Source organism: Lepidochelys kempii, chromosome 24 (assembly GCF_965140265.1).
Source record: "Lepidochelys kempii isolate rLepKem1 chromosome 24, rLepKem1.hap2, whole genome shotgun sequence".
In the NCBI taxonomy this organism is placed as follows: Eukaryota; Metazoa; Chordata; order Testudines; family Cheloniidae; genus Lepidochelys; species Lepidochelys kempii.
The window spans coordinates 9,587,830-9,610,640 of record NC_133279.1 but is presented as its reverse complement, the minus strand read 5'-3'; the positions used below and the strand labels follow the sequence as shown (position 1 = coordinate 9,610,640).

At 47.2% G+C, this 22,811-nt stretch overlaps 1 protein-coding gene across 2 annotated transcripts in view; it reads right to left on the bottom strand.

Annotated features, from left to right (window-relative positions):
* The window catches only part of F11R (F11 receptor), a 49,025-nt gene that overhangs the window by 8,444 nt on the left and 17,770 nt on the right, over positions 1 to 22,811 (bottom strand). For both annotated transcript variants that reach the window (XM_073323464.1, XM_073323465.1), the window contains exons 2-4: positions 13,942 to 14,001; positions 4,935 to 5,048; positions 1,584 to 1,739 (exon numbers count right to left, since the gene is read on the bottom strand). In XM_073323464.1, coding sequence (XP_073179565.1) covers positions 1,584 to 1,739; positions 4,935 to 5,048; positions 13,942 to 13,978 — 307 coding nt within the window. In that variant the 5' untranslated portion in view covers positions 13,979 to 14,001. The remainder of the gene's footprint in view (positions 1 to 1,583; positions 1,740 to 4,934; positions 5,049 to 13,941; positions 14,002 to 22,811) is intronic.

The window sequence follows — 22,811 nt, the reverse complement described above, 5'->3', positions numbered from 1 at the left end:
TCCTTGCGTGGATTCTGAACTAGCTGCACTTTAATTCAATAGAGGATTAATGGCACTCGCTGAGCTGGAGCTTCCATTGCCCAGCTCCCTGGGCAGTCATTTACGGCACTGCAGAATGGGTGTGGAATGCAACTAAATCAGAGCAGCTCACTGTGTTCTGGTGCAAACAACCGTACGAGGAGCAGGGAGATGGAGAATCGGGTGCACAGCGTTCAACGTAAGTGGCAAATGCATGTGGCGAGAAGGGTCACTGACCAGAAATTAATGCTTTGCCAAGGAGCCCCACTGCTGGCAGGAGCCCCCCCGCTGACAGGTGAAAGGTGCGATGCTGGCTGTGTGGGCGAAGCCAGTGTCCATCCCACTTTGATGGAGCAACTTGTCAAAACAAAATGTTTGACCAAAACTGCTGCGATCCTGAAGGAAGGAAACAGAGTTTGGTCCAAAACTGGGCTCCCATTCGGTGATGATTTTGCAGCGCTGGTGAAAGGTGCTAGACTGACAGCATTTGTGAGTGAGGCGCTGGGTACGGCCACAGAGCAGGCATGGTAAATGTAGTGCAATCTCCCCCGCCTAATCTTTTGCCAGGCGCCTCAGCCCAGTCATGAAGGGACCATTTCCGGGGTGAGGACTGGTCAGTCTCCATTGGTCTCTGCAGACAATACACCCAAGGTTCAGACTGGTGCTGACAGGGAGTCTTCAAGGTGTGAAGAAGTGCACTGACAGCACATATGTATGAAGGGGATCTCTGCTTAAAAGCCATTAGTATGGAATGCAACATAAGCACAGGCCCGCCCATGTCAGCAGGGGGAACAGTTACAGTGTCAGACTTCCTGAGTGCGTGTTACAGAAATAATGGTGCCCCCGTGTAGCTAGGATTGTTTCTTCATGGCCACCTAATGGACTATGCATTGACCCGTGGGAGACATTCCTCGACAACCAGTTGTGTTTAACAGTTCTGAAGATGCAGAGCCAACAGAACCGGAGTCTTTTGAAACCATTGGATAATCCGGGCATTAGGCTTTCCCCAGGGCACCTCTTCAAACCTGGCTAGCCTGATTTGATTACAGGATACTTGCCACTGCCCAAAGCAGCCTTATTTCATGGCTGTATTCCAGCAGGACTGACGCTGCTCTCAGGAAGGCCCTAGAGCTCCAATAGCATGCCGCTGTGGCCCTGCAGGTCCATGGTCAACGGACATGGGTGAGAATTTCAGATAGTCAGGTTCAGACAATTGAGGCTTCCCTAGAGTCTAAGTCCAATGTGGAAAGTGTCTTGTTTCAGTGACCTCAGGCTAGTTTGCTATCCACTGACGATGCCACGTTGTGCAGAGAGCAACTCTGTTCAAATGAGCCATTGGGCTCAGTGGCATCTCTTAGCAGGGAAAAATAACCTCCTTAAGGCAGAAGTCACTGGCAAGGTTCCCCAGTCTGTACCACGCAGGTTAGAAGTTCATAATGCTCCCTTCTGATCTTAAACTCCATGAAAACACACTCGTTGCCCACAGGCCCCAAGGGCCCCCCCTCACCGAGACTAGAAGCCATGGCAACCGGTCCCAAGTGGTAATTACAGGAAGGCATTAGTACCTTGGACAATGAGGTCAACTTCTGACTTGCTCAGTTCACCACTGCCACCGCTCCCGGTCGAGAGGACCTCGCAGATATACTTCCCTGTGTCCTTCCGAGTCACCGAAGTGAAACGAATGCCTGTGGGTGTGTACTGAGCACGGCCTTTGTAGGGGTCTGCAGAGAAAGGGGAAACAGCAAGAGCCTGAGAGCGCTTGGAAGTAGAGGAATACAGATGAGAGCCAGAACAGGCTGCTGGTGTGGAGAAGCGGAGAGCCCCAAAAACCAGCCTCAGAGCAGAGAGAAGGGTAAGGAGAAGAGCTGATTAAATGGGGTTCGGTTCAGTTCAAATACAACAAGAGGTCTCCCCATTGCAGGAGGAAGCTACAAGCCCCTATGTCCAATAGCTAAGCCAGCCCAATCACAGCTGGCCAGGGGATAGAGGGGTTTGTTGCAGGGTTTAAGGGATGGGTTCTGTTATGCTATGCTGCTGGCAGATATGAACTAGTTAGTTAGTGAGGAGGTTATTCCACCCCATTTCTTTCCTCATAGTTCTTCCCACGAGTGCTCAGTGCTTTTAAGAAATTAGTTAGCAGTGGTAAAGCCGATTCCAGGCAGAGCAATCTAGAACGCGGTGTGAGGTTACACCAGTCACATTAAAAGACTGTTCTCAAACTGTTCAGCTGACATGGCTGAGCAACAAAGGGGTCTACAGAAGGTGATGAAGCCATCACTAGGACAGAGGATGGTTCTCACCTGTCTTCGTAACACCTTAGCACATGTGTACAGCATAGCTCAGCCATGGTACCATCAGTGCATGCTGGGATTCCTGAAACACCTACCCCATTGGGTCCAGCTTTGTTACTAGGAAAAGGAGCTTCTGGCTAATTTCCAGATGTGAAGCACTGCACTGCGGGAAAGAGTAGCTGAATCGGGGTAACTGCTGCCAATCCCTGTGGCTTCCTGCCCATATTGGGAAGTTACAGACTGAACTGGTTCAGAAGGACCCAAGCTAAAGACCTCACTTTGGATCAGGGCGGATAAAAATCAATGATTAAAAGAAGTGTAATTTAAATTGTATTTTAAATTGGATAAACCTATTTAAAAATTAAATTTGAAATTACTACAACCAGTATTAAGGCCAAAAACTTACTATTGTCTATCATTTAAATTAATTTTTTTTAAAAAAAATGAACAGTATGTTCACTGATGAAGTTTTATAGAAAATCAGATCACTCAACTGGTGGAAGTCACGGGCTAAAGTCTTGAAACCAGAGTTCACTGACTTGCAGAACCAGCAGTAGCCTCTTCTGCACGTGCAGAGAGAATATTTTTTTCCTATTTCCATTTATTAACCGATTCATCTGAATGATTAGTTCATTCATTAAACTGACTGGGAGCTGAAAAAGCAGAAAAACTTTTCTTCTTCTTCCAGTCTATGAATAAAAAGCAGGTGTGAGGGAATGAGATTACTAGCTCTAAAAATCTTGCCGTGGTCACCAGAAACAAATCAGTTCAATTCACTAAACTAGAGATAATACTTTAGCATTTAAAACTGATTTGTTAAACAAATGTTAAACTTTTCTCATTTATTCAGTGCATGTAAGATAGTTTCATTTAGTGGGGGAGGTTTAGGTTGGATATTAGGAAACACTATTTCACTAGGAGGGTGGTGAAGCACTGGAATGCGTTACCTAGGGAGGTGGTAAAATCTCCTTCCTTAGAAGTTTTTACAGTCAGGCTTGACAAAGCCCTGGCTGGGATGATTTAGTTGGGGATCGGTCCTGCTTTGAGCAGGGGGTTGGACTAGATGACCTCCTGACATCCCTTCCAACCCTGATAGTCTATGATTCTATGAACTGCTTAAAAAATGTTTAAATGCTGATTGTGCCTTATTTGAATTCCGATCTCCATCCAAACAGAGCTTGACACAAACCCCCCACACACAAAAAAAAGGTAATCAAGTAAATAAGAAATGCCTAATTTCCCATTTTCAAACAAAAAAAATGTATGTTAAGCTATATAATTGCTTAACAAAATGTGGAGCCACCTGCTTAGCAAAGAGCACCAGCAAACTTAGGGTAAAGCTATATTTAGTTGCAAATGAACATATTTTAATGAATACCAATTACTAAAAATCAATGCTTCTTTAGGAAAATAACCATGGGGTGGAGGCAGCCTCCTGATTCAATAGGTGAACTATACTAAGCTACTGGGGGGGCACCGACCACCTGCAGCAGCACTCCTTGACCCAGCACTGAAACCTTAATCCCGGCCCTGGTGTGGTGAAGCAGGCTGGAGAGTGAGTCTGCCCCACACTCATCCCTACAGCTAGGGTTGTCAACTTTCGCAGAAAACCGAACATCCTTGCCCCACCCCTGCTCACTCCATCCCCCTCCCTCCCTCATTTTCACTGGGCTGGGGCAGGGGGTTGGAGTGCAGGAGGGGGTGCGAATGGGGTGGGGGGATTTGGGGTACTTGAGGGGGCTCTGGGATGGGGCCAAGGGGTGGGGTGAGGGCTCTGGCTGGGGGGTGCAGGCTCTGGGATGGGGCCAGGGATGAGGGGTCCACAGGTTGCGAGAGGGGGCTCAGACTGGGGCATGGGGGGCAGGGGGATGAGGAAGAGTGTGCAGGCTCTGGGCGGTGCTTACCTCAGGCAGCTCCCGGGAAGTGGCAACATGTCCCTCGAGCTTGGGGGTGGCCAGGTGGCTCTGTGAGCTGCCCCCGCCAGCAGACACCGCCCCTGCCGGAGCCAGCACTTGTGGTGGGGACAGTGCATGGAGCCCCCTTGGCCAGCCCCGAGCCAGAGGGACATACCAGCCGCTTCCCAGGAGCCATGCCATGGAGCCTGCTAGCCCCAATGCATTGACAACTGGATTTTTAATGGCCCGGTCAGCACCGCCAGGGTCCCTTTTCCATTGGGTGTTCTCGTCGAAAACCAGACACTTGGAAACCCTAACTACAGCGGTGGCTCTTGTCTCGCAAGGCTGGGCCTGGCTTCCTACACCAGACATTGTGACCCGATGCATGGAGTTGCTGATGTTCCAGGATGGGTGCAGGGCAGGCTCCACCCACTGGGGCCTGCCATTCACATACGGCTGGGAAACAATGTATTTCTGGTTTTGCACCCTTTGTTTCATGACATCTGTGGGTGCAAGTGAAGCCATCCACCCTGCTAAAGCCACCATTGAAAATAACTAAAAAGTACAAATGCAAAACAGGATAAAAATCGATCATTTAAAGCGCTCTGATTTAAAATAATCCACCCTGCCTCAGATACTGCAACCAGCTGGTATAACCTGTGCTTATCCAACACCTGGACCAGAAACCGTAAAGGGGCCCTCAGACACTCCGTACAATGGACTCACGTACCTGTGAATTTGGAATCATAATAGAAGAGCACTATTGAAGAGCCCTTTTCAAACTTCCACTCGACCCTGGGTGTTCCGCTTTTCGACATGTACGCAGCACAGGGTATTTCAATTGCTGGAAAGACACAGCAATAAGTCAGCATTGGCACTGCATCCCAAACGTAGTAAGATCCTATCTGTAAACACCTGGCAGAGCTAAGCCAACAACATTTGTTTTAAAAGGGACTGGGAGCCAGATTTTCATTTATACCCAGGACCAATTACCACGTAGCGTGAAGGGATCATCCTTCCTGAATCCCAAGAGTTGGAAAAAATGCCTAACAGTGAGAAGCTTAAAGACCTGTTTAGTTCATTGAAAAGAAGATTGCAAGATCACATGATTATGGCATATATGTATGCTCTCAGGGAAAAAAATACCAGGTATTAAAGGGCTCTTGGGCACAGAAAGGCAGAAGAAGAACCAATGGCTGGAAAAAGTCAGATCTGTTCACAATATTGTATTGTTTTTAAAAGAGTGATTAACCATTGGAACCATCCAGGGAAGTGATGGATTCCTCAACTCTTGATGCCTTCAAATCCGTCCCGGCTGCCTTGCTGGAAGAGATGCTTTAACCAAACAAGTGACTGGGCTCAATATAGGGGTAAGTGGGTGAAATTCTCTGGCCTGTCAGATGCAGGAGGTCAGAATAGATGATCTAATGGTCCCTTCTGGCCTTAAAAAAAAATCTACCATTTCCTGAGGGCCACCATGTTAACGTCACATGGGTCTGAAAATGCAGCCTACTGCTGACATGCAATACTAAAATCACTGGAACAAAAACATTAACAAGCTTTTTCGTTCACTTCGTGCATTTGGCAGCACTTTGGGTATAGTCCGTTTCAATGCTGCTTTGTGTGGTCAGTTTATGTGGGTCTTTCCATCAGCGAAAGGGCAGAAATTCAGTTAGGAAAACTTAAAACAGGAAATTGATTGTGAAGCTGCAGAAACTAACAGGGACAAGTATTGTATCTGAAACTACTGGGAACTCATTGAGATTTACTAGATTACAAATCAGTGTTCTTGTAAGTGTGAATCCAATATTAATAAATTAGAAAACGGACATCATATTGGCAGCCCGAAGCAGAGTGGAGCTAAGTTCCGCTCCTTCTTGAATGCCTGGGAAATTAGAGATGGAGTTGTCACTGGCAACTGACATTAACAAAAAAACCTAGGGTTAACATTTTCAAAACATGCCTGAATGATTTAGGAGTCACTTTTAAGTCACTCAGGGCCAGTTTTTCCAAAGGTATTTAGGTACCTAAAGATGCAGGGATGCACCTTTTGGGATTTGTAAAAGTGAAACCAATGGGAGTTACATTTCTAGCCCACCTAGGTGCTTTTGAACACCCACTAGGCACCTATCTACATCAATAAGCACCTAAATATATTTGAGAATCTGGCCGCTTAGGCACTTCGTTTGAAAGTTTTACCCTAGATTTAGCAGTTCAACTTGCCAGAGGCCATTCCAGATTCTATACTAATGCATCCGATGAAGTGAGCTGTAGCTCACAAAAGCTTATGCTCAAATAAATTTGTTAGTCTCTAAGGTGCCACACGTCCTCCTTTTCTTTTTGTACTAATTCAGTCATCTTGTTTGCGCTCAGGCATCATCTCCACCCTGAAACTCACCAATATGCTCCGATACAACAGCTATTGAGCCCCAAACGTTCATCTACATTTCGTCTGAGACATGGACACTGGAATCTCTAGAGCAAGGAGTACTTGAATTTCAAAGATTCAGTACTCACCAAAACTACTGTAGTATTGCTTTGAGTGCAGAGAGACTCCGCGTGTCTTTACCGCTGGAGAGAACAGTTTCTTACCCTACAGCAGTCGTGCGTGTTTGAGATGTCGTCAGTGTGGGTCCCACAGAAGGTGCACGTGTCTCATATGCATGAGTTCAGATATTTTGAACAGCAGTATCTGTTCAGGGCTCTAGCAGACAGAGAGCCTGGAGCACTCAGCCTGGTGCAAGATCTGTGTCCTGAACCAGAGGCTGTGAGCCAAAATCAGGCCGTGTATTAAAGCAGATACTTACAAGTTCACTATTCAGTGCATGAACTTGTCAAAGTTGTTGCCAGTGTACTAGGCACTAGATATTTACGTAAATATATTCCAGCTACTACAGATAAACCATCTGATCTTGTACTAGATTGGGGGGTGACAGAATACTGAATAGGGATGTTTTTTTCCAAGATATCAGGAACAACGGGAGGTAAAAAGCAGATGTCATGGAACACGTAAGGTGGTACGCAAGTTATTTATCTCAGCCTACAAGTGTCGGGGTAACTCGGGGCAACTCGCCTTAACCCTTTGTGTGACCTCGGGGACAGCAGAGACTCCGGCTACTGACTGGGCACTCGTGTCAGTGTGCCTGCAACCACAGAGCCAGGGCGCTAGGACTGCCCGGAGGACAATAAACCTGGCCGAGTGCCTTTGTCGCCCTACCGATGGCCGTTCTTTACGAGTAACAGAGGTTTGCTGAATGAGCAGGCTGCCTTAGTTGCTGTTAGTACTGATAACACTGAAGCTCCAAGGACAGAAGCACTGAGCTGCAGCCTGAATGTTCCGAAGGGAACGACATTTCAGCCTCCAACATCATTTAACAAGGGCCACGCACGTCCTTCGGCTCCCTCACAACTCAAAGCCCGCATTAGCGGATGACTCCGAAACTGGTGGTGGAAGGTGGCTTGTGGGATCCATCCTGACTGCAACATCTTGAAGAACCACAGTTACTGCAGGGTAGGAACCAGTCTGTTTTCTGAAAGTATCAGTGTCGATTCCACTGTAGGTGGCTGGCCATCAGTGTCCCCTCTGGACAGCGGGAACGAAGAGAGCCAACTGCATCAGTTGAATAGGGATTGTAATACTGCTCTCCCAAACTTTACATCTGCCCTGGCAGCTAAGTCCAGTGCGTAAAAGCTAATGGTCTGTATAAGGATCTCCTGGACTTGTCTCAGCAGTCCATCTGTGTCATTCACCCAAACAACATCTGGGCAGTCAGGTACAGAGACTTCAGGTCTGGATAGAGTATCTGGCCAGGATGCTGGGAGATCAGGTCTGGACAGGATTGGTGGCTGAATGGACACTGGCAGAAGATCCATTGGCCAAAACTGCCTGGGCCAGCTGGGAGCTCCAGGAACAACTGGGGCTTGGTCTCTTGATTTTGGAAATCATGCTGGGACCAGGGGAATTGGAGGAAAGGCAAACAGGATACCTGGACTCCATTGCAGAAGGACAGTGTTGGGAAATAATGCCACACTCCTGCCCCCTTTGGAACAGAAATGCTGACTCTGTGTTTTCCTGGGTGGCAAACAGGCCTACCACAGGAGCTCCCCAGTAGTGGGATCTTGGCTCTATCATGCATCTCTCCAGGGACCACTCCCGACTAGCCATGGATTTTCTGCTCAGCAAGTCCACCAGGTCGTTGCCAACTCCTGGGAGATGGAGAGCTATTGGGGTTATCCGGTGTCAGCAGCACCACGTCCAGAGCTTGAAGGCATCCCAATAGGGGAGACACATGTGCACCTCTTTGCTTGTTGAGGTAGTGTGTCGCAAGTGTTGTCAGTCAGGATGTGCACTGTGGAGTTCGAGAGAGCAGGTAGGAAGGTGGCGTGCAGGGTAGCCTGATGGCCCTGAGCTCCAGGGCACTGATGTGGAGCCCCGAGTTTCCTGGGTAACAAGTTCCTTGCATCTGTAGATGATATAGGTAGGCTTCCAAACATGTTTCTGATACATCTGTGATTAAAGTCCTTACCAGGGCGGGGGCAGAGCAGAGCACTGGGGTTCGTACCATTTCTCAGTTCTGTTATGTCTTGTGGCGGAACCACAACCTTCTTGTTTTATTGGGGAAAAAGACCAACTTGAGCAGGAGCTGGAGTAGCCGCAGGTGAAACCTGGCAAGCGGTGTTATGTATGTGTACATCAGCCTATGGCCCCACAGCCCCAGACACATCTGCACTGTCAGCCTGGTTTGATTTGGTCCCAGGACTATACCTGTCTCCAGGAAGGCTCGCTCTGACCGATCCAGAGTCAGTCAAAACTCCTGGGAACTCTATTGCCTGTGGTGGGATAAGAGATTTTTTCCCTCGCTCAGCTGGGCCCCCTGGTGAGCTAAAATAGGGATAGTGTGTAGTCCAGGCTTTCCGCCATTTCCTCCTGGGATTTGCCCACCAATCATCCAGCTGTCGAGGTGAGGGTAAACGTGAATGGGCTGTTGCTACCGCGAGGCACTTTGTGAAGACTCAGTGCCATGGAGAGTCCAAAAGGCAGAATGTTGCACTGATAACAATGGGGCCCCACTGTGAGTCCTAGGTGCTTCCTGTGAGCCGGATGGATGGCTATGTCGAAGTACGTGTCTTGTCAGCAGAGTGCCACAAACCAGCCTTGAGACTGAAGAGATGGGATGATGAAGGCAAGCGTTACCATCCTGAATTGGGCTTATATGTGTCCAATCTTCTCAGGTCTAGGATGAAGCCTGGATAGGACAAAAACTCCTTTCTTCTTCAGAATAAGGTATATAAACTGTAGTATAATCCTCTTCCCCAGTACATCTCTTCTATGGCTTGAAGCAACTAGTACACTTCTGTCTGTAATAGGTTCTCATGACAAGGATCTCTGAAGGAGGATGGGGCAGGCGGTAATGTGTGGAAATGGATTGGAGAGCCATGGGCAATTTCTAGCACCCATTTGTTGGCTCTCATGGCTGCCCAGGCCTAGTGGAAAGGGGCAAGGCGGTTCCTGAAGGTGGATGCAGGCTCCACGCTGACTCCAATGCAACTCCCAATGCTCCTGTCAAATCTGCTGCCTCATAGGGAGTCTGGTGCACTGAGGTGATGGAAGATGGGGGCCCCCAGGAGTATCTGGGATTCTTTCTTTGTGTGTACTCTGGCTGTCGAGCCCACTAGTAGGATGGTGACCTGTCTCTCCGCTTGGGCTGCTACTTGTAAGGGTTCCTTTAGGTGTGTAAATCCCTAAGAACCACAGAGCTTTCCTTGAGGGACTGGAATACTTTGTTTTCTGGTTGAAGAGCTCCATCCCATTAAAGGGCAGGCCCTTTATCATGGCCTGTACCCACGAGGCCCATCTCGTAGTGATGACAGTGGCCATCTGAGATGCATTCTTGGTTGCCTGTAGGGATGCTCTCATTACCATCTGGCCTTCCTTGATTTCTTCTTTCAACTTGTCCTTGTTATCTTGAGGGATCTTGGATAGGAACGGAGTGACCCTCTCCCAAATGAGAAAGGTGTATTTGGTGAACAGGGCCTGGTAATTTGCCAGCTGGAGGGAGGCTGATGAGTATGCCTTGTGTCCATGGAGATCCAACTTTTGGGGTCTTTGTCATTAGGCATGCCTTTTGTGGACTGTGATTTCTCCTGTTCCTGACGCAACAGCCAGGAACTCTGCATTTGGATGGACATGTGTGTGTTCAAAGCCCTTTGGGGGCACTGGTATCTGTTCTCCACCCTTGTCAAAGAGGGAGGAAAAGTGCCCAGCATTTGCCACAGTCCTTTAGCCGGTTCCAGAAGCCCCTTGTTAATAGGAAGGGTGATTCTGGCCAGCATCATGGTGTTCAAAATAAAGACTTCTCTTGTATAAATGTAGTCTCGGTATCCAAGGTCTCTGCAATGCAGGAAAGGAGGTCTTGAAAAGCTTTAAACTCAATTGCTGGGACTGGGGCTGGTGTCACTGCCTTGTCCTTGAGTGGAGACGGGTGTCGTTGTGATCCCTCCCTTGCTTCCTGCTCTTGTGGGCCCATGTTTGGTTCTGATGTGGGTGGCTTGGTTAATGATGCCACTGGGGAACAGGATTGCTTCCTTTCTGGAAACATGGGAGAGGGATCTTGCTCCCAGACATAAGAGCTGATGGTCCCCAGTAAAGATAAAGTGACTTCATATGGGTACTAGGCTCCCCAGCAACCTCCTTGGGATCTGACATTGTCTGATTAAAATAGGACCATGCAAACCATTGTTGTTACCACTGTTATATAATTGCAGCAAATCTTATACAAAGTATGACATATGGCCAGAAAGGGTTAAGCAGCTTGCAGGCTATATAACCCAAAGCCAACCTTTAGGGACATGTTAGAAGATTTGAATGGTAATTAGGGCCATTCCATGGTAGATAGGTTTGCATTTCAAAGTTCTAGCCTATGTTGTTAGAAATTAAAGGCAATACAAATTGTATGTTTACTTGTATCTTGTTTAATGTTAGTCATGTAAACAGTCAGTTCCTGTCTGTCACTACAGCTGTTGATTCAGAGATCAAAAGGGAATATTAACATTTAGATGGGTCTTGGGTGAAATAATGTCACTGGCTATATGTCACTTTAAAGTTTGTGATAGACTGCCTAACGGATAACTGCCTTATGTAAAACTGTGTAGTTAATTAGAATCATAGAATATCAGGGTTGGAAGGGACCTCAGGAGGTCATCTAGTCCAACCCCCTGCTCAAAGCAGGACCAACACCAACTAAATCAAAGCGTTACCAGTAATGCTTAGGAAATAGGTCCACTTCAAAGTATCCGTGATTGCCTATTGTTCACCTAAGGACTCCTAACTGCAAAAAGATGCCTTGGGTCCTAATCCTTTTTATCTCAGATCTGATTGATGCTTCATGCAGGGGAAGCTTAAACCCAAGATTGAGATCCTAGTCCTGACTGGACCACCCTGAATGTAAACATTGGACTATAACCTGTGCACAAATTCTGAAAACTCTTGGGAGGTAGGTGTCAGAGTAGCAGCCGTGTTAGTCTGTATCTGCAAAAAGAAAAGGAGGACTTGTGGCACCTTAGAGACTAACAAATTTATTTGAGCATAAGCTTTCAGTAGAAATTTATATGATGAATAAGATTTTCAGTAATCCTCATTATATTTGACTTGCGTGTCTGGGTGGAGGCCTAAGGCTGGGTTGCTTTACGGGAACTGTGTTGTTGGCTTCTGGGTAACCAGTGAGGTGTTATAGAAGCTGTTTTGTGCTAGTTTGGTAAATGTAGGTATTGTAATATCCACCAGCTTTGGGGCTGTCTGCCCCATTCTCTGGGGTTCACCCTAACTGAGTGACCTCAGGTGGCCCCCCTGCGACTCCGGTTACAGGTTCTCTCTCCTAAGGAAGAGGGGGCTCTTTACTCAATTTGAGCAAAGAGGAGTACATGGTTTAGGTGAGGAGGAGTATCTCTTCCAACAGCAGTGTCATCAGGCAATGTGCCATTGGGGCCGCACAGGGAACATGTCTGGAGGGGATCCAGATTACCCCAGAGCAGAGAACTGTGCCAAGATTGGTGCTGGGTCCCTCATAGCCTGTGTCAAGGATTCAGATGCTCTGGCCTTTGAATAGAGGTTTTGTTTCCTCCTTCTGGGACCTTCCTTCAAGTTTGGTGCTATATATGGGCTCTGTCCAGTCCCACGAGTGCGTCTCATCTTTATGTACGGGCACGCATGCCAGCTTTACTGCCTGGGAGGCCAGCGCCAGAGTGACCGATGCGGACACCAGGGCTGTCCTTGTCAAGAGTGTCAGTACCGCGGCTTTCAGTGCAGAGGCCTTTGCCAATATGGAAGTGATTGGCATCGTAGTCACTTGTGCCAGCTCTGCCAATATTCTCTTTGCTTTCTTCTCAGCGCTCGATCCTGGAGCATGCCCTATGCTCAAGAGAGCGCTGGCCGATAACTGCTTAACTAGCCTCACAGTGGTAGTGGCCATCACTTGTGTCTTAAGTGACACATGTGAACTGCTCCAGCATATGCAGCCTGAGCAGAATGACCCTGGATGAAAAGGACTTGACCACAGAGCACCCATCCAGGAGGTGGCTCTCCCACAGGCAGAAGCTGCCTTGACTGCGTCCATCCTTGATAGGCAGATTTTGAAGTCTGCCATGAGATGTGGCAGGGGGAGGGGTTCCTCAGTAACTTTTTTTTAAATATCCACATGAAAGGAGCGTGAAGATGAAGATTTTTTTTACAAATTTGATTAAAAAGTAACCGTGTTCACAGTTAGATCAGACACTCGCTCAGTCCTGTCTTGCTGCCATGGGCATCAAAGGGAAGTGAGGGAGGATTGCGTCTGCTCTGCCTTTTATGCCCTCAAACAGGAGCACGAAGGGGCCAGGAAAGAGCGGGGAGAAGATAAGCGGTTCCAACAAGCACAACTATTCAAAAGAAACCGAACTCATGCCAACGAGATGCACATGCAGCTGCAGTGGAATCCACATGGACACCAAGCTGAAGAACTGACCTTACAGCATCTCAGGAACAAGTGGTCATGACTAGATCACGTTCAATACGTGCAAACAGAATCACATCTAAACCAGTTTTTATATATATTAGCTGGTGCTTTACAAGGGCCCGTTTCACAAAGCTGAAAACAACTGAACTAAACCAGCTGGCAGGAACCAATCCAGGGATAATCTTTGCAGTTTGTGAGCTAAGAGCTATCAGTGCTCCTAAAGATCACTGCACTGACTTTTGCTCGAAGGAAGCAAGGCCACAGTAGCAGTTTGAGAGCTTGAGCATAGACACGACAGCGACAGGAGGGATTCTCGTGTCACTGTAGTTAACCCAACTTCCCAAAAGGCAGTAGCTAGATCAACAGAATAATTCTTCATTCACCTAGTGCTGTCTACACCGGGGCTTAGGCTGGCATAGCTATCTCTCAGGGGGGTGGATTTTTCATACCTCTCAGAGATGTTGCTCTGCCAATGTAAGTTTTCAGTGTAGACCAGCCCTGAGAGATCATTCCCCAGCTGGGAAAGGCCAGTGGGTGGAACTACACCTTGACTGCACAGGGCAGCAATCAATATAACTTCTCCATCACTGGCAATTTTTAAATCAATTGTTTTTTCAGAAGATCTGCTCTAGTTCAAACAGCAATTAATTCAGGGAAGACCTATGGCCTGTGTTACCAAGGGAGTCTGACTAGATCACAGTGGCCCTTCCGGCCTTTGAATCTATTAATTTAGCACTCCACACTTACGGTCGTTCTCAGGCACTTGAATGGTTTTTTTGTCCATCACCTGGGCAGATATCAAGGACCCTATGGGAAGGAGAAAAAATACGATTAGGATAGATGTTTGTTTACAAACCACAGAACCCAAGTGATCCCAGAGCCAGCAGAACAGCTGCCAAGCTCAACCCCACAGAGATTCAGCTCTCTTATGAAGGATCAACACCTTAAGAACATTCTTTTCTACCTCATTTTCTTGGAGAACTCTTAGTCTTACAGTAGTTGCCAAGGGGTTTTTAGTCAGACTGCTTCAAGCTTTGCTTCTGGTTGGTGTTTGTTAAGACAAAGTTAAATGTTTGTATTTGGTAAGGCCTTACAGCCCTGAACAAGGATCAGGGCCCCACTAGGCTAGACACTGCATGTGTACAGAAGACAGTCCCTGCCCCAAAGCGCTTACAATCTGAAGACAAGACAGATACAAATTTCGTCCCCACTTCCTCTTTAAACAATTGCGCGTACCCCACCCACCCCCTGCCGATTGCCTCCCCAGTCTCAGCAGCACTCCTCCTCCCCACACAAAACCACTCAGCTTATCTCTGATCCACCAAGAAAGAGCCAAAACTGACTGAAGTGTGCACAGGCTGGTTCCTCTTCCCCAGGGAGGGAGAGGCAAGTTCCCAAAGGGTGGGGCAGGCGAACCACACAGCCCAAGGCATCTATGACTAATATTTTGGACAAAGGAAGCCTCTGTTAAAAAGTTCCACACTCACTCCTGCAGTTAATGCAAAGCTCACAGCAAACACCTGAGACCTCCTAGAAGGCCTGCAGCAAAACCAGGGGAGTCCTGACTTGACATCCCTGATGTTAAGGTAAAAGCACAAAGCAGGGTTTTTTGGGTGGGAAAAAGGTCTTTCCAGGCCTCCTTCATATGTCGTATGGACTGAAGAACTTGTGGATCTAAAGGCGGAGAAGGCCTGGAATTACTTCAAGTCAAAGTTGCAGAAACTATCAGAAGCCTGCATCCCAAGAAAGGGGAAAAAATTCATAGGCAGGAGTTGTAGACCAAGCATCTCAGACAGGTGATGAAGAAAAAGCAGAAAGCCTACAAGGAGTGGAAGATGGGAGGGATCAGCAAGGAAAGCTACCTTATTGAGGTCAGAACATGTAGGGATAAAGTGAGAAAGGCCAAAAGCCATGTAGAGTTGGCAATGCGTCAACTAGTAGCTCTTAATCTTTCCTCTGCTCATCCCTTTGGACCACTGATAATTTCTCACTCATCTCCGAGAACTCTAGGTGTTACACCTTCCAGGAAGTGTTACACCTTCCAAAGTGAAAACAGTATTCCAGATACAGTAACACCACCGAGTTAGAGAGAGCAGAAAAGTGAGAGCTTCTAAGGCCTGGTCTACACCTAAAACCTCAATTCGACCAAGTTATGTTGCAGAAAGACATAGTTAAGCCAACTTAAACCCTGGTATAGACACTGTAGACTCAGCTACTGCCTCATGAAAGCATGGATTTACTACAGCAAACTGTCACTGTTGTAAATGTCTATGCTACAACAGCATAACTTCAGCATTGCAGCTGTGCCGCTGAAGTGCTTGTAGTGTAGACATAGCCTGAGACTAGATGCTTCCACACATCCAGCTTAAAACAACATTAGCCTTTTTAGCTGCATGCCTATTTCACTGTTTGCTAGGAACTTTGGATCTCTCAGCATTACTGCTCTCTAGGTTTCTAGCTCCTAGTGAATATGTTTAACCTCAGATTAGATTGCAGTTTTATAAGATTATTCTCCTTTTGTTTTTAAATCTCTTTGGGTCCCCCTATGCTATTTCTCTGCCCTCGCTACTGTTTGCTACTTCTCCTGATTTAGCATCATATGAGTGTCATTAACATACTTTTTCTCTCATACAGAAGACAATTGCAGAGCTTTAATTTGTAAGATCTACAGCATTTTCTGCTTTACAAACATGAGAGTTTAGACTAAGATGCTCAAAGCTGCCTAAGGGACTAACTGGAATGGGCACTGGGCATCCAAAATCCCCTCGACATGGCTTGGCAAGTCTCTGCCTCCAAGTCTCTCCAAACCCCATGGGATGGGGTAAGCAAGTGGCCCTGTTTTATAAAGCAGCAATGGAAGCACACAGAGGTACTTGAACTGTCAGGTGTTTGGGGCAGGAATAGTCTTTGTTCCATGTCTGTACAGTGCTTAGCACGTTGGGGCTCCTAGATGCTACCAAAACACAAATCCCCAATACCCCAGACCAATACGTGACTTACCTAGGCTTGTCACAATCTTGTTGTGTAAAGCCAGGGACACAACCCAAATCGTAGGCCACCAGTCCTGTGCAATTCTCTAGAGATAAGACCCAACCCTGTGGCACCCAACTAGACAGTTATCTAGGTATCTGGCTGTGTCACTATTACCCAGGAGTCAATCCCACCACATTGTCATTTATTACCCTGCTAATTTTCAATCCATAGCACAGGCGGCATAGACAAGATAATCTGAATTAATTGCAGTAGAAGATTGAGACAGGCTAACGAAGTTTGACATCTTAAATTTCCCCAACAGTTGCTCTGTCAGAAGAAAATAATCAAGCAAAGCTGTTACCAAAATGGAGGAAAGGAGTAGGCCAGTAAAGTGATGTGAAAGATACTGTGTCCCCAACTAAAGGGCAATAACAGTGTATCAGAACCAAAACCAGCCAAGAGATAGCTGTACATTAAACAGGGAGGGGGTGGAGTGGAACAAGGGAGAGAAAGGCTGCCTGGTGGAATTTCCTGTTCTGTATCCTCTCCTCCCACGCAGCCCCCACTTTGTTCAGGAGTTTCACAGGGAACCTAGCCCATATCTGTCAAATGAAACTTAGCTTGGCATTTTTCAAACACCTCCCCCCACCAATCCCCAGTCTTTAGTCATCAGGCTCTGCATTTCCAGCTCTGTTCGGAACAGATTACACAGGACAGGACTTTATACAGGGCCCCATATCTGGGAACTCATGCTGCTTTGGCATGGGTGTCCTCACTCCCCAGCAGTGTGGCAGGTTTTTAATGATTTTTATGGTACCTGCTTCCCCACTTGTTTTACGTTTCCTTGTGGGGCTGTTTCCTCCAGATGCCTACAACTTGCAGACAAGTTACCACCCCCCACCAGCATGAGTATTCAAGACTTGCTAGTGATCTCGTGTGCTTCTGAAGCTTGACACATTTAGTGTGTGCCTCAAGTGGACGGGCTGCTTCTACAGTGGCAGTCGTCTTGGATGCCTGATTGCTAAGTGCTAGTCTTGGCTCTGCCTTGGGCAACTCACACAAGTTCCTCAGTTTCCCCATCTGTAAGTATTCTTATACTTAAATCCCTTCTCACAAGGGGTGGCTTTCTACAGTGTCGTAAGTGTGGGGGTGGTTTACAAGACAGGGTTCCTCCCTAGGAAGTTCGCAATCTAAAGCCCAACTGATTCCACAACCATACCAGGGTGACAGCTAAATCATGGCTCCGCTTTGTAGTAGAGACAGGTCTTGGGAGGATTCAGCCCTGTCTGCGAAGGCTCTTACACAGTCCATTGGGAACAGCCAAGATCCAGTCAACGCCACCAAATGTAAACCATGCTTTGATTATTCTGAGGAAAAGCTATGTTGTAACCGGGAACAGTGACAGGGCTGCTCTGTAGATGGGGCCTTATAACCAATTTAAATGGTCACAAAACCTGCCCATGAGCCACCCATGATTATAGAAAAGGAATACTTTGGCACCTTAGAGACTAACCAATCTATTTGAGCATAAGCGTTCGTGAGCTACAGCTCACTTCATCGAATGCATCGGAAAGCTTATGCTCAAATAAATTGGTTAGTCTCTAAGGTGCCACAAGTACTCCTTTTCTTTTTGCGAATACAGACTTACACGGCTGTTACTCTGAAACCCGGGTTTATGACATTTCCTTCTATGTCGCAATGCTAGGAAACTATGACTTAGCCTAGTATCTACCAGGATAGAAACAGTTCCCTAACAGCTGTATCCTGTTATTTTTCCTGACCACAAAGTTAAGCTATACATTTCACAGCTGCCTCTAAATATGGTTCTTGCAGTGTTCAGGCCTGTGACACAATGACGATTAGGGTAAGCAGAAGACAGTTTTAAAGTCCCATGATCAGGTTTCACTACATTTTGGCTCTTTGGTATACCTTAAGTTAAATGATTTTAACTGTACCAGTATTGCCGGCCCACCAGGGACAAAGAGCGGGGGCGGGGGGGGCAGCAAGTCAGGAGAGAAATGACAGAGGTGTAAAATGAAGTGTTAATGGACATTATGGCTGTAAACTGAACCAGGCAGAAAAAAAAACCTAAGCGGCAGTCTGAAAAAATGGCTAAGTGGCAGCAAAAGGCTGGAAATGGGGCAAATCAAATTAGTCATTGATTAAAGTCAGTTAAGTAACTAGAGAGTGAAAACCAGTAATATGCAGTACTAATCACATGGAAAACTGAATCAGCTAGATGACAATCAACGGAATTCACACACAAAGTAGGGGTTCTTTGAGTCAGCGAGTTTCAGCCTGAGCAGTAGTCTGGAGTCTACACAACAACATGAAGACACCATTTCACAATTAAACAGATATAACCCATAAAGACATGCCACGGTGCCTAGGTCCAAATTATAGCACATAGCACACCCTCCAAGGACTGCTGTACCAGTGGCCTTGCCCCACAGTTCCCTAAGAGAAACATTTGTGGGAGTAAATCCATCACTGGTTGGTCCTGCACCAATGTTTCAGAATGTGAACCACAGAAGTGGCATTTTTCAGTGTACACAAAAGGAGATATCTTACTACATTAATAGCAACCTGTGTGGCATAAGGGACTCTTTATTCTTTGGAAGACAAGACACAGGACCATAGATTTTTAAGTGCTGGAAGGGCCAGTGTGGCCATCTAGTCTGACCTCCTGCAGAGCACAGGCCTTAGAATTTCACCCAGCAATTCCTGTCTCAAGTCCAAGACCTTGTAACTGAGCTACAGCATATATTTTCAGAGTAACAGCCGTGTTAGTCTGTATTCGCAAAAAGAAAAGGAGTTTCCACAATATGCATCTGATGAAGTGAGCTGTAGCTCACGAAAGCTTATGCTCAAATAAATGTGTTAGTGTCTAAGGTGCCACAAGTCCTCCTTTTCTTTTAGCATATATTTTAAGACACTCCATCATCATGATTTAAAGATTTCAAGTGACGGAGAACCCACCAAACTTCTTGGTTCACTGTCCCAGTGGGCGATATGCCCTCTCACTGTTAAAAATGTGCCCCTTGTTTCCAGTTTGAATTTTTCAAGTTTCACTTTCTAGTCCTCAAATCTGGCATTCTGCCTTTGCCTGCTACATTAAAGAGCATCTGCCTGTTATTCCTGAGGGCAATCTGTGCCAAAAAATTAAAAATTCTGCACACAATATTTTAAAATTCTGCAAGCTTTATCAATAAATAAATGCAGAGGCTTCAGCATGGCACTGGGGAGCAGAGGCCACTGGTTGTACGAAGGTGGGAGATCATCGTACAGCCTCTCCACCTCACACCCACAGGGCACAGACTCAGTGGTGAGGCTGCACCCGACCCTGACACAGCACAAGGTCTGGGCCTACCCCAGAAACACCCTAGGACCCTGCCCCTCTGCGCCAGGTGTGGGGCAGGCAGGCTCAACCAAGTGTGGAGGGGCTCAATGTGGGGTGATCCTGTAGTCCGATGAGAGGATTCTGTGTGGGACAATCTGGGGTCAGGCTGCTCAGTCGGGGGGATCCCAGGTACAGGGGCAATGGGACTCTGCAGGGGCTTCTAGGTGAAAGTGGTTGGGGATCTGGGTGCGATGGTCTCAGCAGGAAGGTCTGGGTGCTGAGGATGTGGGGGTCTGGGTGCAGCTAGTGGGGGGATCAGTGGCATAGGGGTCTGGATGTGGGGGCTCAAGGTGGTGCAGAGGGGGAGGGCTTGTCAGGGTGAGGGGTTGAGTGCAGGGAGCTCAGTGGGGGGTGGTCTGGGAGCAGGTGAGCTCCAGATGCAGGGATCGAGGTTCAGTGGAGTGGGGTTTGGGTATGGAGGGCTTGGGGGGTTCTGGGAGGTCCAGATGCACTGGAGTTGGGCAGATGGGGGAACACCTTCCTGTACAGTGACAGACCTGCCCCGCACTCACCAGGCGACAGGAAGTGGAGCGACCCGGCCCCAACCCACTCGGCCGGCTCGTGCTGGGGGGCAGTTACCCCCCAAGCCTGCTCCTGCCCCCTCACCCCCCACAGAGGCCTGGGGATGCCTCCTGCAGAGGGGCTGCGTAGGACACCAAAATGTCTAGGGACAGCCCTGTGTACGGCAGCTAGCCTTGATCAAAGCAAACGCAACAGTGCTGGATGCATTCAAGCATCGATTTGAGCATTCCTGGGGGGGGGGGGGGGGGAATATCCTGGTAGCACAGGCTGGTGGACTCAGCTGGTGGAGCAACTCCTAGTGAACTAGGAGATGCAGCAACTCTCTCTCTCGGGGACAGGAAATGACCTCACTGAGTAAGGTACCATGACAAATTACTTCCATCAGCTCCCTGCAGCTTCTGCTTTACCCCCAACCACAGTATACCTACAATTCATCTTTAAAAGTGAGCTGTGAAACAGAACAAGCAATTTGCTTTTGCTCCTTGCAAGAAGAGGTTACAGCTTTTCAGAATAGCGGGTTGGGGTTTTTTTTATTATTGAAATACCAAAGACCTCAGGTCTCCCTGAGCCTTGATCTGCTAAAGGGCTTTGCTAGACCTGAATAGTGATGGCACACCAGACCATAGCCTAGGCAGCATCTGTCCCTTCTCTTGCACTAAGAGGGAAGAAATACCAGGTCCAAGTGAAAATCTAAGATTCTTGGAAGGACAAGTGGCTGCATTGACCCCCATGAGGATTTGAACCTGGAGTTCCAAGGAGTAGGTATTTTAAACCCCAGGGCTTAGCCCACTAAGGGAGCCCCTCCAGCACAAGAGAACTAAGAGGCACCTAAAAAGTCACTCAAGGAAGAAAATGAAAGTCTGCCCCTGTGCTTTATAACCCTTCAAGTATGAAGATCTTGCGGGGCAAACTTTCAAAGGGGCCTCAACCAATCTGCCCCGTAAGAAACAGGATTGAGACCATTAACACTCTCAATATGCAGGCACACATTTCCACCCAGGCAGCTGCCATCTCAGCTGTGCCAGGAATCGATTGTGGATGTAAAACAAGAGGCTGTTAATTAAAAGTAAGATGTTACCATGAACTGACTAATCAGTAGAGTGAGAATCCTGCTGCAAGCTGAGGAGAGGGAGGACAAAGGAGTTGAGATTTTACTTGGTATTTTTCAGAGTTCCTGCATCCAGATTCCAGCTGATAACAAAGGTAGAGAGCAAAGCCCTGTTTTGTAATTAATCTGTCTCCCCTCAGGCACTTCCCAGGAAGACCCAAACCTCTCCATCACACAAATGATAGGCATCTCTCAGCAATCAAGGGTAACCCAGTTTATAAGAGGCCTCCCGCTGAGACAGCACAATTCAAGAGGCCACTGTTTGGAAGTGTAAAGGAAGGAGGCCTGGAAGTCTTATTGTTTGTCTGCTCAGCAAACTGGGAGATTTTGTTTTTTTTCTTTGAAACAAACAGGCTAGCTGAACCAGGAAATGCCAAACTAACCCTATGGCTTTTACAGATCATCAGCAGTGACATAAATAGGTTTGGAAAGGAGGGGGTTCAAGATACCCAGTCTGTTTTGGTTTCAGCATGTCTACACAACAGCATATGTTGATGCACTAGTTCTGAGAGGTAGTGCGGACTAGCAGATTGGTCTAAACTGGAAATCAGGACTCCTGGGTTATACCAGGCTGTGTTGCTGACCTGCTCTAACCTCAAGAGAATCACCTTTCTTCAGTGCCTCTACTTCCCTTCCCACCCCTCTGTCCTATTAGATTTTAAGTTTTTCAGGGCAGAGACTGTGTGTACATACACTGCCTAGCACAACAAGAGCCCAATTTTGGTTGGGACCTCTAGGCATTTCAGCAGTACCAAAAAAAAAAGAAGTTACTGTTTTTCCATGTTTCAGAGTAACAGCCGTGTTAGTCTGTATTTGCAAAAAGAAAAGGAGTACTTGTGGCATCTTAGAGACTAACCAATTTATTTGAGCACAAGCTTTCGTGAGCTATGCATCAGATGAAGTGAGCTGTAGCTCACGAAAGCTTATGCTCAAATAAATTGGTTAGTCTCTAAGGTGCCACAAGTACTCCTTTTGTTTTTCCATGCAGTTTCCTCACCACATTCCAATGTTAGATCCATAAAGAGTTCAACTCTACAGGCAAGAGAATCAATACAACTGAACTTGAAAGGGCTCCTAGTGGCCAGCTCCCAGAGACCCATCCATTCGTACTGCATCATAAACCACTGCCCTGTTTCCAGTCCCACTTCTCGGGACTAGAAAGTCAGAGCTGCTCCTGAAAAGCAGAAGTTCCCTTGAGCCGATTGACCTTTAAATACCAGGCAGTCACAGTCTAGTCTGTAAGAGTAGGTTATGTGCCAGCCCTGAATTTCATTCAGCCCAACAGGATAAGATGGTTTAGGGTTTCTGAAAGGCAAATATTGAGCCTATTCCCCAGGGTTTACACATAGCTGCCGGGAAATAACCTCTGAAGCCTGCTGGGCATGTTTGTAATACAGCACAATGGCTACAACTCTGAATCGGTGATTAGGACATCATTTAATCTCTGTATAATAAATGCCTGGCTGCTCCCACACTTGCCTAAGCCTGATCCAGTACATTTAAATCTGGCACCACAGTGCCATCTCAACTCACTAGAGACACTTCTAAGCTCTTTCACTAGTAGGGATGCCATTCTTATGCTGTTTGTGCAGCACCCAGCACATTGAGGCTCCA